Here is a 17230-nt window from a genome sequence, read left to right as displayed (position 1 = left end):
TGTTTTAGAAAACCAAATAACTTATTTTTATTGCTTATTATTTTTGTTTAACCCAAAAATTAATGTCCAGTTGTAACTAGGCAGCTGCTATTTATTTGTGCTCTAGCAACAATGGTTATACTATTTTCTTCCTTGTATGTACTATTAATGACTTTATAATGCAGTCATCCTTCTCACCCAAAATAAGTCTCTCAAAAGAAATCGTGAGTATTCAAGACATGAGTTTCAGCATTATTAGTCGATTCACTCTCCCAAATATCCCATGATGGAGGTCAAAGAAAAAACAAATTATGTTGTAAATTAGTTAAGAAGTTAAAGTTAGAAATTAAGGACTGCTCTGTAAATCTGATAAAAGCTAGGAGAAAAAAGAAATAGATTATAGAGAAGATAATTATTAGAGGGTAAGTAAATATGCAGAAGTCAAGCACTGGGAAAGAGGATAAAATGGAGGTTAGAAGATAAAGTGTAGTATTATAATACAGTTATTTATACATATGAAGATATTTCACCTAATAAAAGTATTTTTCATAGAAACCAAATATTTTCAAAGTACCAGGAAAACAAACTTCAACCAAACGCCCACTTACCAAAAAGAGAAGCAAACCCTCCTTTTAAAGCACTTGCAAATTATATTTTTGCAATACAAATAACCAATTCCTAATTTAACTATTTTTTTTTTGGTCATAAGGACAGAAAGCGAGAAATCACTCCCCCACCCCACCCCCCCACCATGAGGATGGCCATGTTGCAATCCCCTCTCCCTCATTCTCCTCCCACGATTATGAGCACACACCCACATGTGCCTAGCATGAGTTTTAAGCTATTGGATCTGGAACTTGAACTGTGGTCAACCATATGAGAGTTCAGTGACATAACTATTACACCGTTTGCTAGCCCCTGATTTAACTGTTTTATAACTTTAGATTTTAAAACAGATTTTCACAAAATAGGGCACACATGTAAAATATCATCAGTATAAAGAATTTAAAATTAAATTTTTCTATTTTGGGGGGGAGGTGGGAGAGGTTTTCGCAATCCCTTCTCCTCCATTCTCTCAGGATCTTGGGCAAGCACGCACACACATGTGCCCGGCGTGAGTTTAAGCCACCGGATCTGGGACTCGAACCATGGTCAGCTACATCAGAGTTCAGTGACATAGCCATTACACTAACTGCTGGTCCCAAAATTTGCTATTTTATGTGAAAGTAATCTTACATCAATACTCCATGTATATATTTAGTATCTACAAAACCAAGTATATATTTAGTATCCTTTCATTGCCAAGATCTGGTTAGAAAATAAGTGGTAAATCTTTACATGGGACATTAGACATGAGCCCTTGTGAATTCATTGTCAAACAGTTTGGTTGAGTAAGCAGTATATATTATTTAGTTCCATAAGTCTATCTGTTATTGAGAATAAACTGAAGTTGTCTACTATATCTCAAAGAAAAAAAAAAAACAACAATTAATTACAACAGAACATAATAAACTTAAAAAAAAAGAACAAAATAAGTCATTTTGGTATTCACTATTCAAGAAGTCTGGGTTGAAGCTTTCTGAGCAGTGATAGATAAGGCCTAGTGAAGGACACCAATGCAAATTCTATGTATATGTGTGTGTGTATATATATATATATATACACACATCCGCGTAGAATTAAAAAGAATATAAAAATTTTCAATATTTTCTATGCCCTGTCATCAAATGGCAGGGGTCCCCAGCATACTGATGACATTTCAAAACCAAATCAGTGAATCTTGTGATAGTAGCTGTTACTTGAATGGGTTTCTCTGGCCTACCTCACTGCTACCCTAGGGAGAGGACTTCATGGACGCTATCCTCAGTTAGTTTGCTAATTCAATTCAGCTACAACTCAGACTACTAACAAATAAATAAATAACCTGACAAGCAGAAAGCAAATTTAAAAACTGGGTCAAAGTAACTTCACTGGGAGGGGCATTTACTTGATTATTACCACTTCTCTGAAATAGCCTGAATTAAAACTAAGACCTATTAAAAACAACAGACTGATTACAATTTTGGAGTTCACAAGCAAGTGTAAGATTATAAAATATAAAAATTTACTACAATAACACATAGCAACTTTTTTCCTAAATTATATCACTTTACACTATTACTGATTTAAATTTAAATGCCTTTATGTGCATATTTTAATTGGAAAATTTAATCAAGCATTTAACACTTAAAAGTTAAGCCAGAGAAAAGTTTTCTATTTATTTATAACTGCTATTTCAATTTAATATAAAATGGACACAAACAATATGCCTTTTTTATATTACATGCTAAAAATGAAACATTTTCTTATGAAGTAGAACTTCAGAATAATCTAAAGACCTTGGAGTTCTAACTCCACTCTACAGACAAGGTATATCAGTATTTCCTATTTTTAGGTTGTGTACAAGGTTAAGAAGTATTATTTTAATGTACCCCACATAAAATGCAACTTTAATGCACCTTTTGGTATAAAGTTTTTTGTAATTCTCCTTAAATTGTGGGTTCTTAATATAAAAGCCTTATGACACAACTCTCCACAAACTCTGGTGAGAGATTAAACTAAAATCTCAGCATATAATTCACGTACCTTTTTGAGATGTCCTAGTCTAAGTTTGAAAATTTCTTCTTGTTCATGATATTCTGCCAAAGTCAACCTGTCAAAAGTAAAATTTTAATTCTGCATGTTGAGATTAATACTTAGTATTTATTAACAGCTAGCTAAATATGATAAAACTAATCAAATTTGACAATTTGAACTCAAAATATATAAGCCCCAAAATCCTTTAAGATAGTCTTCAGAATACATTTAAAATACACAGACTATTTAATTAGTATTATACATCAAATGATGTTCTAGAATTTATATCCTAAGGACAAATTAAAAACAAGACCATTTCTCCTTAAATTTTCATTTGTGCCTACATTATATAATGGTAAAAAAAAAATTTAATGAAGCAGTAAAATAATTTTAAGTAACAGTTAATGTTATAAACAAAATGGACAGTATGATAATAACTGGACTAATTTGGACTAAGTATTAGCAAGGTGACCTTGACTTAAACATTATAAAGACAACCACAAGAAGATTTGGGGGAGTACATTCCAGACACAGGCTACATGGATGCAGAAACCCTAAGGTAAGAAAAGTCTTGGAGTGTTAAATGATAGTTGGAAGAGTTTGTAACCAGTAGAAGAGAGGCGAGAAGAGGGCCAGATCATGTACAGACTTGCAAACCAAATAAAAAACCTCAATTTGACTCTAAGAATAATGGGAAATCACTGCAAATAAAATTAATCCAGTTTGGGTACTAGCTTTTTTTTTTTTTGGAGAGGTTTTGCTATAGGGCGTGTGCACTTGCCAAAAAGACAGAGAGACAGAAAGCAAGAAATCAGCCCCCGGGAGGATGGTCATGCCGCAATCCCTTCTCCTCCATTCACCTTTCGGGATCTTAGACACGCACGCACATGCGCTCAGCTTGAGTTTAAGCCACTGGGTCTGGGATTCAAACCATGGTCAACTATATGGGAGGACAGCGACATAGCCACTACACCAACTGCTGGTCCCGTTTGGGTACTAGTTTTAAAGAAGAGAAAAGGCAGGCCAGCAGGTAGCATGGTGATTAAGGCACTAGACTCCCACATGGCCGATAACAGTTTGAGTCTCAGACCTGCTGGCTTGCTTTCTCCCTTTCTCTCTTTGTCTTTCTCTGGTCAAGGTTAAAAAAAAAAAGATGATGATGAAGAAAATTTCAAAAAAAACCCCAAAAAACTAAAAGATATTTTCCCCATCTGTTTGAATGTGTTAAGAGTGAACAGAAAAGACAAATAACTGAAAACTGTACAAAGTACCAAATTCTATTGCTTCACATTCTTAAAATAGATATTAAAAACTGAAGATGCTTTATGGATATTTTACTATTGACTTTGAATATTCTTAAATAACTTCAAGAAACAGTTTAAAATAGAGAGAACTATAATAAGACTTACACGTTATAATACTTCCTAAGAAAAAATGATTCTGTATTTTGATAAAGGAAAAAAAAATCATTCCACATCAAAACGATTCCCATTTCACATCACAATTTTAAAAGAACTGCTTTTATCTGTTATATTCAGGTCCTTATTACTCATCTGTTCTGCGGGTATGTGGTTAAGCTCCTAGCTGAGATGTCATGTGTACATGTGTGGTTCAAGTCCTTCAGTAACATTCAGTATAGTTGCTATTTCCCTTTGATTGGATGCTAATTAAAGTCAAAGGAAACAAAGAGAAACCAAAAAAATTCAGTTTGTATTCTACTAGAAACACCTTTAGACCTAAAAAAAAAAAAAACAAAATGATTTAAAAAAAAGTAAATCTCTTGACCCAGTCCGTGGATGGTATAAACACTGGATTTTATGACACTTAATACAGCAATAGTTGACAGCTGTAGCAGTTGCTTAAAGTAAATTTACAGAATTAAATGTTTAAATGTGACGGGGTGAGAAAGGGAAAAGGGGAAAGGTGATACCAAAATATGAGGTTAGGAAACCAACATTGATACAAGCTGAACATCCCTCATCTGAAATAAACTAAAATCAGAAATTGCCTGTTATATTAATTATATTAACTAATTGCCTGTATAACAGTATCATAATTTTTTAATCTTTAAAATATGGTTTTAAGTCCTCTAGCAGACCATAGGATGGACTCAAACTAACTTTTGAGCACTGGAACCAGCAAATGGCATGACTCCCACATAGTCCACTGTGGTTCTGGTTCCTGACCCAGTGGCTTAAACTCACACCTGGCATATGCATGTGCAGACAAAGATCCCAAGAGTGATTAGAGAAGGGATTGTGGTGTGGCCATCCTCCCTGGGGAGTGATTTCTTGCTTTCTGTCTGTCTCTCTGGCAAGCGCACATGCTCTATAGCAAAAATCTCTCTCTAAAAAAGAAAAAGAAGTTGAAATTGTTTGGCCAGCAGGTGACGTTGTGGTTAGGGGCACTGATTCCTGCATGGCTGATCACGGTTCAAGTTCCAGATCTGGCGGCTTGCTTTCTCTCCCTCTGTGTCTCACTCTGGGTCAAGTTAAAAATATAATAATAAATAAAATAAAGGAAGTAATTCTTAAAAAGAATTTCTTGAGCACTGATTTGATGCCACAAAAGTAAAAAATTATATCCTCCTCTTCACATAACAGGTAGCAGCAGAAAACACTGTAATACAAAAATACTGTAGACTATGTACAAAGTGTGTATGAAACAAAATTTCGTATTAAACTTGGGTCACATCCCCAACCTATCTCATTATACACATGATAAAATTCTTAAACCAGAAGAAATCTGGAATACTTCAGGAACCAAGCATTTCAAATAAGGCACGTTCAAGCTGTAATACCATGACCTAGTAAAGAAAAGCCACAGGAAGGTTGGCAAATAGTTTCTGGGTATATATATGCCATGCATAGAAATTTAATTGCCTGTATAACAGTATCATAATTTTTTAATCTTTAAAATATGGTTTTAAGTCCTCTAGCAGACCATAGGATGGACTCAGACTAACTTTTTACAAATATGCTAATCTTAGCCCAGTCTGTTGGCAAAGTCAATAGCAAGCTGAACTGCAGTGCTGAAGTCACATGGCTGACAGTAGGTCCAGTCCTAAGTGGGCCTGAAAGCACACTGGGCACATGCAAAGCCCAGATCCTGTACAAAAGTTTGGTATTTACAAACTAAAGTCAGTACAGGACTTGAGTTCTCTGAAGAAGTATGAGTGTCATGCAAAATTATAGAGCTCCTACACATGCAGATGGCCAGGGCTCCTACAGTTTTGGGGATGGCTATTGTGTCTTCTTGGGTTGGTAGGCTGCTGACTTTCCAGGGCAGTGATTTTTACTATTAATACTTTATAATCATAGATATTTTTTAAAAAAATGTATCTGTAAGAAGTTATAAAAACTCTCCCTAGAGAGTTTTATATATTCATAACTTTGGAGTTCACTGATCCTAGTGTAAGAGTTCATATTTCAGGTCTTATCTCAACAACTAGAATGTAAACCCCTAAATGGCAAGAGCCATTTTTCATATATGTACTTCTTTGCATCTCTCTATTATGAAGTATTTGACATATAGTAGTTTTTTTCAGAATCTCTGCTGTCTATCTGCATTAATGAAGAATGTTTTCAAAGAATCTATGTATTTAGTTAAAAGATCTTAAAATAACCCTCTTTAAAGAAACAGAATTACATTACATGGAAAGAAAAGAGCTAAGCTAGGATAACATTAACATTAGTGACATTTAATTATCAGTTATTCTTGTATTTTTATAATGCTTTAAAAAAACAGAGTTACCCTCTCAAACAAGTCAGCTGGTTAAATTTTTTAGCAAATCTTTTATTCATAGATAATGTAAAACTACAGCCATCTCGTCCTACATGAATCTTATCTTATATTTGACTACATTATGGTATTTTATTATGTATACCTACATATAACAGTAACCCTTGATAATCTTCCACAATGAGTCTTGAGTAAATGAGAATTTTATTTTTAATTTTAAAAGTGTTTTACATGACTTTAATAGGTATGTAGGATGGTAGGACCAGCCTCACAGCCTAGAGGTGGAAGATACTGGATCCCACATGGCTACCCATGGTGAGAATCCTGGCCTTGATAGTTTGAGAAACATGCCAGGCAGGTGTGTGTATGTAATCCAAATCCCAACGGGATGGAGAAATGCAGGAGAAGGGATTTTGACATGACCACATCCAACAGGTGCTCTCCTCTCTCTATGAAGAGCACATGGTTCCCTCTGGCAATTAAAATAAATAAATAAATAACCATGAGCCATCCATTGAGGATCTAATTTTTTTTATTGTGAGTAGGAGATGGCGAGAATGAGACTAGCTTGCCCAAACAACTAGGAATACAACTTCAACCTTATAACCAGCTAAAAGCAGACAACTAGCATCATCCTTAATGGTCAAAGACTGAATGATTTCCCTATAGGATTGAGAACAAGACAAGAATGACTACTTGTACTCCTGTTCAATACTGTCTAGAAGTCCTACAGTCCTACTACAGAGTAATTCAGTAAGAGAAAGGAAGATAATTCAAACTGTAAAGGACAAAGTTTATTTTCCTGAGTGAGACGTATCTGTAACCTCTACCTTTCCTTTTAGAAGTCATTGTTGAGCTTTGTAATTGAGATTATGCTACTTCATAAAATAACTTGGAAGTATTTCTACCTCTCTGTCAAAAAAGTTTTAAGACTAGCACTATGTCTCTGGAAATGCTTGGCAGAATTCTTAGATGAAGTCATCCAGACCTAGAGTTTTGTTTTTGTTTGTTTGTTTGTTTTTAAATCAAAGGTACAGATCCTGTTTCTTCAACTGCTGGAATTTATTTCTTGTAAGTGGCAGTTTGGCTCAACTGTATTTTTCTGGAAACATGTTATTTCACAAAAATTTCAAATGTAAGCCATTCATAATACTTTGTTTTCCTTTTAATAGCTATATGCAGCAGTACTGCTCTTTCCTTTCGGGTGATGGCCATTCATTTTTTCTTTTTTTCCAAAAGATGCTTTTTCAAATTTTAATTTTTCTTAAGACAATGATTTACCCTGTAGATAAAACTTTATTTTGTTGCCAGAAAAGCCATGATGTATTTTTCTGTGCAAAAATGTACCATGACTTTTCCAATGACCTAAGAGGTGTTATCTTTCAAACTTAGCAATGGAGCCCTTTTGCTATCATTCATTTCAAAGTATTTTCTCCTTTTCATCGAGACATTTCTACCACCTTTTTGTTCCTGATTCCTACTTTAATTCCAATGCAGTCATTGAACATATTGTTTGATATCAATAATTTTCACCTAGGAGTTCTACCAAACATTTAAGAAGAAACAGTATTATTCTTCACAAAAACTTTCAATTTTTTGAAATCTATTGAGATTTGCTTCCTGATCTTTTTTTTTAACATTCAATATATACTTTTTGGAATTTTAATAGTATTCTCTGTGGGGTGGAAACATAGTCTACATTTTTTTTCATGTTTTCAAAAATGTCTACAATAAGCGCGTAGCTATTTTTTTAAAAGAGGTTTTTGCTATAGAGCGTGGGTGCTCACCAGAAAGACAGAGAGAGACAGAGATAGAAAGCAAGAAATCACCCCCCGGGAGGCATGGCCACACCACAATCCCTTCTCCATTCTTCTCTTGGGAATTTGGCCATGCATGCACACACGCCCGGCGAGAGTTTAAGCCACTGGGTCCAGGACTCGAACCACGGTTGACTACATGGAGTTCTGCAACACAGCTAACTGCTTGCTGGTCCTAGCGCATAACTATTTTAAAAAATATCTTTGTCTTCTAAATTATAAGAATTAATTGATTGAAACAGGAAATTTAGGAAACAAAAGTAGAAAAGGAAAAACCATACCTGTAACCCAGTAAAGAATTGTTTTCATAGGTTGAAAAAATATCTATCAGTCACATTACTTAAATTAACATTCTCTCAGAAAAGAGAACATTAACAGGTATACTGAGTTGGAATAGCCAAACGAACTGACATGGCTTCCAGTCTCATCTTTAGCAACTTAAGTCTTGGTTTTCAAAGATAATTGCTAAGTCTCCACTTAAAAAGGTAGAATTCAGATGTTGAGGCATAATAATTCAGTTACACTTTTAGTCCTGCTTCCCTTTCTAGGAATAACTAATTTTGGGGTTTTGTTTGTTTTAATAAGACAGACAGCATGGAAGGGATGGCCTGGGCTGAGAGGAGGAGGGGGAGGGAGGGAAGGTTGAAGGTAGGGGGAAAGGGGTACCCTTGACAGGGAATCACCGCTACAATTCTCTGGCTCTGCCTCTGCCCCTGCCCAGCCTCCCAGCTAGCCAGAATAATAGGCACATGTCCCTGCCCTCCAGCCTGTTCGGTTTGGTCTCGAGTCTGAACTGGGCCTCCCATGTAGCACCAGCCTCTCTTGCAACACTGCAGCTGGGCTTGGCAGTAACTATTTTTGCTATTTAAGTATTAAAGTAATTATAAGTAATATGCATTACTAACATTCAAGCTCACTGACAACACTTTTTAAAAAAGGAAAATTTTAAATGAAGGCTTACAGTTGTGGTAAGTTTGGTCTAACAAATGGATCATTTTCTGCTCCATTGACTGCTTTATTTTTCCTTTGTTTGGGTTCAGAATTGGTAGAGGGTGCCTGAGAATTATTAGCTGTTGGAGGTTTGCGTTTGGCTAGAAGTTTCCTTTGCCTTTCAATATCTTCCCTTTGCTGATTCACCCACTCTTGCTGCCTGTGCAAAAATAAACAAAACCGTATTAACCTTCTAGTACTTGTCACAGTTAAAGAATGAAAATAATAAATTAAAAAGACATGAAAAAATCATTGTAGGACCACTCTTGTGAACCAACAAATATATCCACCCTTCAGGTCTTATCTGAAACTACCATGTATAAGTGAGATGTTAATTAAACCCTTGGACAAAGTTGTACTGCCAAATATAATCTCATGGTACCATGCATTTCCCACCTCCTCCTTTCTAACAAATATCATTCCTATGAATTCTTCAGCAGAATGTGACTGATTAGACTGCATCACTTCATTAAGCACAGAGAACATATTTATTCCATCTCTTAATGTGTCCCTAATACTCAGCATAGTAATCGATACATACCAGGTGCTCAATTAATAGTTGAAAAAATATAAATAACAGCTAAGTGTGGGGTAGATTTCGTACATGCATCTCATCACTTGGCATCCAAAGACAAGTTTACAACAGGCAAATATGAATTTCATGTGAAAAGTGTCATATTATACAATACATGTGCCTCTGTCAAAAAGAAATATTGAGGGTACCAGCAATTAGCGTAATGGCTATGTCACTGGATTCCCACATAGTCGACCACGGTTCGCGTCCTGGACCCGGTGGCTTGGAACTCACACCGGGCGCGTGTGCGTACGTGCCCAAGATCCCGAGGAGAATGGAGGAGAAGGGATTGCGGCGTGACCATCCCCCCGGGGGGTGATTTCTCGCTTTCTGTCTCTATGTCTCTCTCTGTCTGTCTGGCGAGCACACGTACCCTATAGCGAAAACCTCTCCAAAAAAAAAAATATATATTGAAAATGCATAGCTGATATTTTGGAATAAAACAAAAACTGACCTTAATAAAAGAAATTTACGGAAAAAAAGAATTTAGGGAGAAAAAGGAATTTTGAAAATTTAAGGAAAAGAAACAAGGAAATAGCAAAAAAAAAATTGAAACAGCTTTGAAAAATGGACAAATAATAAAAGTAAAATTATTAATGTTTCTCGTTCAATAATTTAAAACAACTTTACAAACTGTCCACTAATTCTAAACACTTACAGATATCATGTTTATTATAAAAATATAGGTTTTGAGTTCAGCAATTTCCTTAGGGTATCATGTAGGAAATGGTAAAGCTTTTAAAGTCATCCCATCATATAATACCTTCAGCATGTCTGAATAGTAATCATGGACCCTTTTAGTTTATCTCGCCATGCCAAAGACAAAACAAAACATTTACATTCCATGATTCTAGTATTTTGATTTTGAGCAAATTAAAGGTTCTATTTTCCCTTTCCCCCCATTATTTTAACCAGAACTATAGAGTTCCTAATCCACTGATGTAGAATGGGCCTTTTCCCTGTGGATCCAGCAAGAGATAGCAGAATATAATGAGAGTGAATGGATCAAGAAGATTCTAGTTATTTAGATAAGCAAATAAGAGTAAAGAAAAAAAAATCTCAGTAATAGCGAATCAAGAACAAGGCTTCAGTTTTCATTTAGAAATAGAAATAATTTCAGTTATTAAAAAGAGTTAAAACTATTTTGGAGTGTAATCAATATGCTATAAATACAATGAAAGGCAAGAATTCTAATGATTAAAATTCTAATGGTAAGTCAAGAATTACTTCACTTTCCCTCTCTCTCTCTCTGTCTCTGTCTCTCTCTGCCAGGTACACACACCCTATAGCAAAGATTAGGGAAAAAAAAAGATAAGCAAATAATAGCTTGACAGCTGAATGGAGAAACTGAAATTAACGGCAGACTTCATGCACACTGGTTATGTAACCCTCTCTTTTATTACAGGACAATTGCAGGTCTGGGTTTAGCAGCAGAGATTCTTACAGAACACTAAAAAATATGGTTTCTATCTATAATCTACTACTTGCTCTCCACTTTCACATTTTTTATATCTCAGTTCAAGCTTTAATCGTTCATTTGCATCCCTCTCCATTGTAACTGGCAACAATATATACTCTGTCCAAAATTATTTCCATATTAGCATCAGTTATTGTTTTACAATTTAATTCTGATCACACACACTGCATATAAACCTTTAACAGCTTCCATTAGCCAAAGCACTAAAAGCCCAATTCCCTAGCACTGCAAGGACACTGCCCTTTGCTGTGATTTACCTCAGACCTAAGCACAGCTGTGCCGAGCAGAAGCGGAGTAAATGAGTAAATGGGCTGAGAGAGAGGTTATTTTGTGGCAAATCGTGGGAAAAGGCAGTAGTGATGTGATACCATGTGAAATAAAGGCTTTCCCTTCTTTTTCCATACTGGATTGACTCTGGGAGAGCTGAGGTAGACACTGCCACTACTGTTGCCTCTCAGATTTTTACAAGTTTTTAAGAAAAAAAAAAAGGGGGGGAGTGGCATAGGTCCTATCTCCTCACCACATCAACAGTCAACCTATCCTATCCTTACCTACTCACCAGAACTCAAAAAACAATACAGAAACAATGATTTCAATGTTTCAAAGTTTACCTCAGAAATGCTAAAGCTGCATGATTAGTTCAACTGATTTGTGAGTTACTGTTATCTACTGCAAAAAACAAAAGTCCAGGGACCAGTGGATGGTTTAATGGTTATGTTGCTGGACTCCCATGTAGTCAACCGCAGTTTAAGTCCCAGATCCAGCAGCTTAAAACTCATGCCAGGCACATGTGCACGTATGCCCCAAATTCCAAGAGGTAAATGGAAAGAGAAGGGATTGTGGCATGGCCATCTCCACTGGGGGGGTATTTCTCACTTCGTTTTTCTCTTTCTCTGTATCTCCAGCAAGCACACACACCTTAGAAACAGACAGTAGTCAAGGGACACACTTGGGGAATGGGAAAAAAAAACTACATAGAAAATCCCAAGAGATAGACACACACACACATACACACAGGTCTTCCAGTGAAAATTAAATTTTCAATAGTTCTCTCAAAGTATCACCTATGAAACTAGGATAGCCTATATTCTAAAAAGTCAGATATAGGGTAATATATTACATTCTATAGATGAATGTTAATTAAACTAGTCTGCTAAAACTAAAATTATAATACCTCTGTTTCATAGTCCCTTCATATGTGCTAACTCCTGATTTCAAGATTTAAATAGTAAGGAGGAGATAGATGCAGAATATAATTCCATTCCTAATTTATCTTTTAAAGTATTAAAAACTCAAATGAATACTAAATTTTTCAAAACGTAAGAATGACTAACTTCACAAGATTCTGAAATGCAAAACCATCTGTCCATTGTTCAGTAAATGAAGCGCCATGTCTAACTGTTGTAAAGTGCCCAAGGCGTAATCTATCCTGCATACTCTTCTCTCTACTTGACAGTTTTTCTTGTGTACTCTGAAAAAAAAACAAACAAAAGAAATCATTACTCAATTCATTACATTTTAAAAGCATACAAGGCAAAAGGAGTTAGTGAAGGTAAAAATTTACTGAACTTTGAATTTACCTTTTCAATAAGAAGTTTCTTACTCATTGATATACATTTATTTAATCGTTCTTTATATTTTTCAAGTAATTTTTGCTGTTCATCTATTTGCCGTCTGAGATCACAGTTAGCCTACAACATAAGGAGAAAATGCAAATGGTTTAGAATTTGTCTTTATGAAAAGTTTAGAAATATTTAAATATTCTGAATAGATTAGAGTGAGAGGATTAATAAGAGTAAATATTTGCTAATGATACTAAAAAACGTCCCCCAAACAAAAAAAGGTCTGTATAATGAGCTAATACTGTTGAATGCTACTTAATTATTTGTGGAAAGGACACAGAATGTGCATCCATACTCCATACATTCAAAGACACACTTTGGCTAAGTAAGTTATCTGCACCTAAGTTCAGTTTCCTTACTTTGAAATAAGGGCACACTATCTACCTCACTTAATTAAAAATAACTAAAATATGGTCTATGAAATGCTTAACACTTAAAATAGTAGAGTGGCAAGAGAGTAACTTGGGGGGCTTCTTAGAAGACAGATGGCAGGGCCACCAGGAGATACAGTGGGTAAGGCACTGGACTTTCACTAGTCTGATCATGGTTTGAGTTCCAGACCTGGTGGTTTAAAAATCACACCAGGCATGTGTGTGTTGTGTGCCCAAAAGGAGGAGAATGGAGAAGGGACTGCAGACTGGTAACCCCCTCAGGGGGATGATTTCTCACTTTCCCTTCACCTCTTTCTGGCCAGCATACACTTACTATGGCAAAAGCCTTAAAAGCCAGATGGCTAGGACCCACCTCCTGAGTATCTGAATTTGTAGTTCTGGGGAAGCGCCTGAAATTTTCCATTTCTAACAAGTTCCCCCATAATACTGATGCTTCTAGTCACCAGTACTTGTGCCCTTTCCATCTAGTGATTCTAACGAGCAGCAAAGGGTTAAGAACTACAGCTTTGTATTTTATACATTGTAAGTATACAATAAGATGCATTGCAAATAAAAGTTTCCATGAGGGCTGCTGGTGATGTAGCAATAACTCAATGTACTGTAATGCTGAACCCATATAGCAAGGTCCTGGGTTTGCATCCTAAGGCCTCCCTGTACACAGCATGGAGATACACGCCTATGACCCACACTGGTCAAGGATGCAGGTGCATCAGTGTGAGGCTCTGTTGGGATGTCTATCTGTCTCTCTCATGGAAGAATAAACTTTAAAAAAAGTATTCATCAAAAATCTCACAGGCGGGACCAGCAGACAGCATAATGGTTGTGTGCTGGACTCCCACATAGTTGACAGCAATTTGAGTCCTGGACCTGGCAGCTTAAAACTCATGCCAGGTGCATATGCGTGCATGTCCAAGATTCCAAGAAGAGAATGGAGGAGAAGGGACTGCAGCATAGCTATCCCCCGGCGATGATTTCTCGCTTTCTGTCTCTCTGGCAAGAATACATGCCCTACAGCAACAACAACAACAAAAAAAAAAAAAAAACCCCTCCCCCAAAAAAAAAAAAAAAAAAAAAAACCTTACAGGAATACAGGATGCATTTATGTCCTGTGATACCTATGGTATCACAATTTAGTGATGCATATAACAAAGTAAATTAACTTTAAAATTAACTTGAAATGGATATTTTAAGATAGCCAATCATATAAAAACACTTTATAAACTTCCTTCTATTTCACCAGCTATTTCTCAATCCACACTTTAAGAGTTAATAAAATGTTTTAATTTTAAAGGTGGTATTTTGCATCAGATGCTACCCTACCAGATAAAATTTGTTTGTTTCCAACTACAGAATTTTTAATTTTTTTAAATGTTTTTGCCATAGGGCACATGCACTAACTGAAGAGACAGAGAGAGTGAAAGTGAGAAATCTCCTGCCAGGGGAATGATCACGCCACATTCTCTTCTCCATTCTCCTCCTGGGATTTTGGTCACACACGCACATGTGCCCAGCATGATTTTTAAATTGTCAGGTCTATGACTTAGACTGTGGTCAGCCATGTGGGAGTCCAGCACCTTAATCACCATGTCACCTGTTGGCCCAGAGCTACAGATTTTTCAAAGTTTATTTCTTCCATGAGAAAGAGACACGCACACACGCACACACACAGTGGGAGAAGGAAGCACTCCTAACATGGTCTTGATGCCACGATCCACGCTCAGCCAACCTAAATCGTAGACATGTGATTAGAATACACGGGGAGGACCCAGCTTATAAACCAGGCACTTCCTACATGTGTGTCCTTTTGTGTTACTGCCACATCACAGTCTGGGCCCCAGTTATAGTCATTTTTACAAAACGAAACCAGTCAGATATAAAAAATAATTGGAAAAAAACTGGTCTGTTGGGACCAGCAGTTAGCGTAATGGCTATGCCACTGAACTCTCATGTAGCTGACTACAGTTCGAGTCCCGGACCCAGTGGCTTAAAACTCATGCTGGGCACGCAGGCGTGCATGCCCAAGATCCCGAGAGGAGAATGGAGGAGAAGGGATTGCGGCGTGACCATCCCTCCTGGGGGTTGATTTCTTACTTTCTCTCTCTGTCTCTGTTTGTCTGGCGAGTGCACGCGCCCTATAGCAAAAGCCTCCCCCCCCCCAAAAAAAAACTGGTATGTCTTTACTGAACGTGTATAGACTTTATCATTATTCCCTAAACAATATGGTATAACAACTATTTATACAGCATTTATATTGTATTGGGTACTGGAACTCATCAAGTGACAATGTAAAGTATAGAGGAAGACGTGCATAGGTTACAGGCAAATACTGTTATTTTCCATAATAGGTTTGAGCATCCTTGGATTTTGGACTCCACAGGGGATCCTGGAAACAAGTCCCCAAGGACACTGAGGAATGCCTACATTATCTCAATAATTCCACTGTTGCCAAACATTTCATACTCAATTTTTCCCCCTCTATATTACTTACCCTGAGCAAATCATCTATCCGACCTTCCTTCTTTTCCAGGTCTTGGTTTTTATTACTTTCTAATGCTGCTAATTTTAGCATTGTGAGATCAGTCTAAATGAAAGAAAGTTATTTTATTATCTCCATCATATATTGCTGCATGCAAACAAAGAGTGACTTTAGAAAGTAAAAAAGAGTATGTGTGTGTTTATGTGTAAACAGTATCCAAAAAGACTTAGTAATGTCTTAAGTTATAGTAACTTCAGAAGTATAAATGCTATAAACTTACAAAGAAACATTTAAAATGTGAACTATTTAGAATTTGATGTCTTCATTACAATTCAATCTAGCCAGCTTTTTGCTATATATCACTCTAGCTGACTTTTAACCTTTGCAAAAACTTTTTAAAAAAGTTTTGGTCTTTTAGGGTCAGTCCCATGGCCTGATGGTTAAGGAAGCTAGATCCCACACGGCTCACCATGTGGTGAGAGTCCTGGTCTTGTGGGCATGAAAAACACAGTGGGTACATGTGTATGTGTGTCCTAAATTCCAACAAGATGGAGAAATGGAGAAGGATTGGGGCATTATCATGCCCCTTTAGGGAGAAAGTTTTCTTCACTTCCCATCCATCTCTCTCTGGCGAGTACACACACTCTTCGCTGGAATTTTTTTTTTTTTTTTAAGTAAATCTTTTTATTGTAGGCTGGCCTCATAGTGCACTGGTTAAGTATTGTGCATTGGGAACTGCATCCCACATGGCTGACAGTGGTTTCAATTTTGGTTTCAGCTTAAAAAAGACTGGGCAGGTGTGTACACATGCCCCAGATCCTGCTGGGATGAAGAAATGAGAAAAATTTGAATGCTGTGTGACCAATCTCCACTGGAGGGTATTTGCTCACTTTCTCTGGTGAGCACACATGCCCTAAAGCAATAAAAAAAAGTTATTTTTATCGGTAAGTAAAAATTGTATATAATATTTATGGTGTATAATATTTTGATGTGTGCATTGTGGAATGGTTAAACCAAGCTATGTAACACACACGTATCATTTTTTGGTGGTGAGAACATTTACAATTTATCCTCTTAGCAATTTTTATATATCTAATATAGTCACTGAATTTATTATTCTTCCTGTCTAACTGAAATGATGTGTCCTCTGACTAACATTTCATATAGTAAACCCTTTCGTGAGCTGTTCAGTAACTGAAAGAATAGTACTTGTAATCCTAATCTCAGGATTATCTAAAGAAATAGGTTCTGATATGTGTACAACGGTGTGAACATAATCTCACAAATGCAAGTCTGGTGGAAATAAACTGGGGAGCTGGGATGGACCAGCAACAGACCTACTTCCCAAACTCCTGTCTGAGAAAACATTGTCCAGAAACTGCTGCATGTAAAAAACTAAAATGGGGGAAGAGCAGATAGCATAATGTTTATGCCACTGAACTCCCACGTAGTTGTCCCCAGTCGAGTCTCACACCTGGCAACTTAAATGCTGGTGTGCGTGCGTGCGTGCGTGCGTGCCCAAAATCCTGAGGAGAATGGAGGAGAA

At 36.5% G+C, this 17230-nt stretch overlaps 1 protein-coding gene across 2 annotated transcripts in view; it reads right to left on the bottom strand.

Annotated features, from left to right (window-relative positions):
- TLK1 (tousled like kinase 1) overlaps positions 1-17230 on the bottom strand; it is a 121805-nt gene that overhangs the window by 40686 nt on the left and 63889 nt on the right. Inside the window, exons 7-11 of one of the 2 annotated variants that reach the window (XM_006141487.3) lie at positions 15697-15789; positions 12775-12885; positions 12529-12665; positions 9115-9303; positions 2605-2671 (exon numbers count right to left, since the gene is read on the bottom strand). In XM_006141487.3, the coding sequence (XP_006141549.1) occupies positions 2605-2671; positions 9115-9303; positions 12529-12665; positions 12775-12885; positions 15697-15789 (597 nt within the window). The remainder of the gene's footprint in view (positions 1-2604; positions 2672-9114; positions 9304-12528; positions 12666-12774; positions 12886-15696; positions 15790-17230) is intronic. The other variant, XM_014592115.2, reaches the window with a different exon arrangement.

This window comes from Tupaia chinensis, unplaced genomic scaffold (assembly GCF_000334495.1).
Source record: "Tupaia chinensis unplaced genomic scaffold, TupChi_1.0 Scaffold000056_1, whole genome shotgun sequence".
NCBI classification, from domain to species: Eukaryota; Metazoa; Chordata; class Mammalia; order Scandentia; family Tupaiidae; genus Tupaia; species Tupaia belangeri.
Note: the sequence above shows the minus strand (reverse complement) of the source record. Positions and strands in the feature narration are given on the sequence as shown.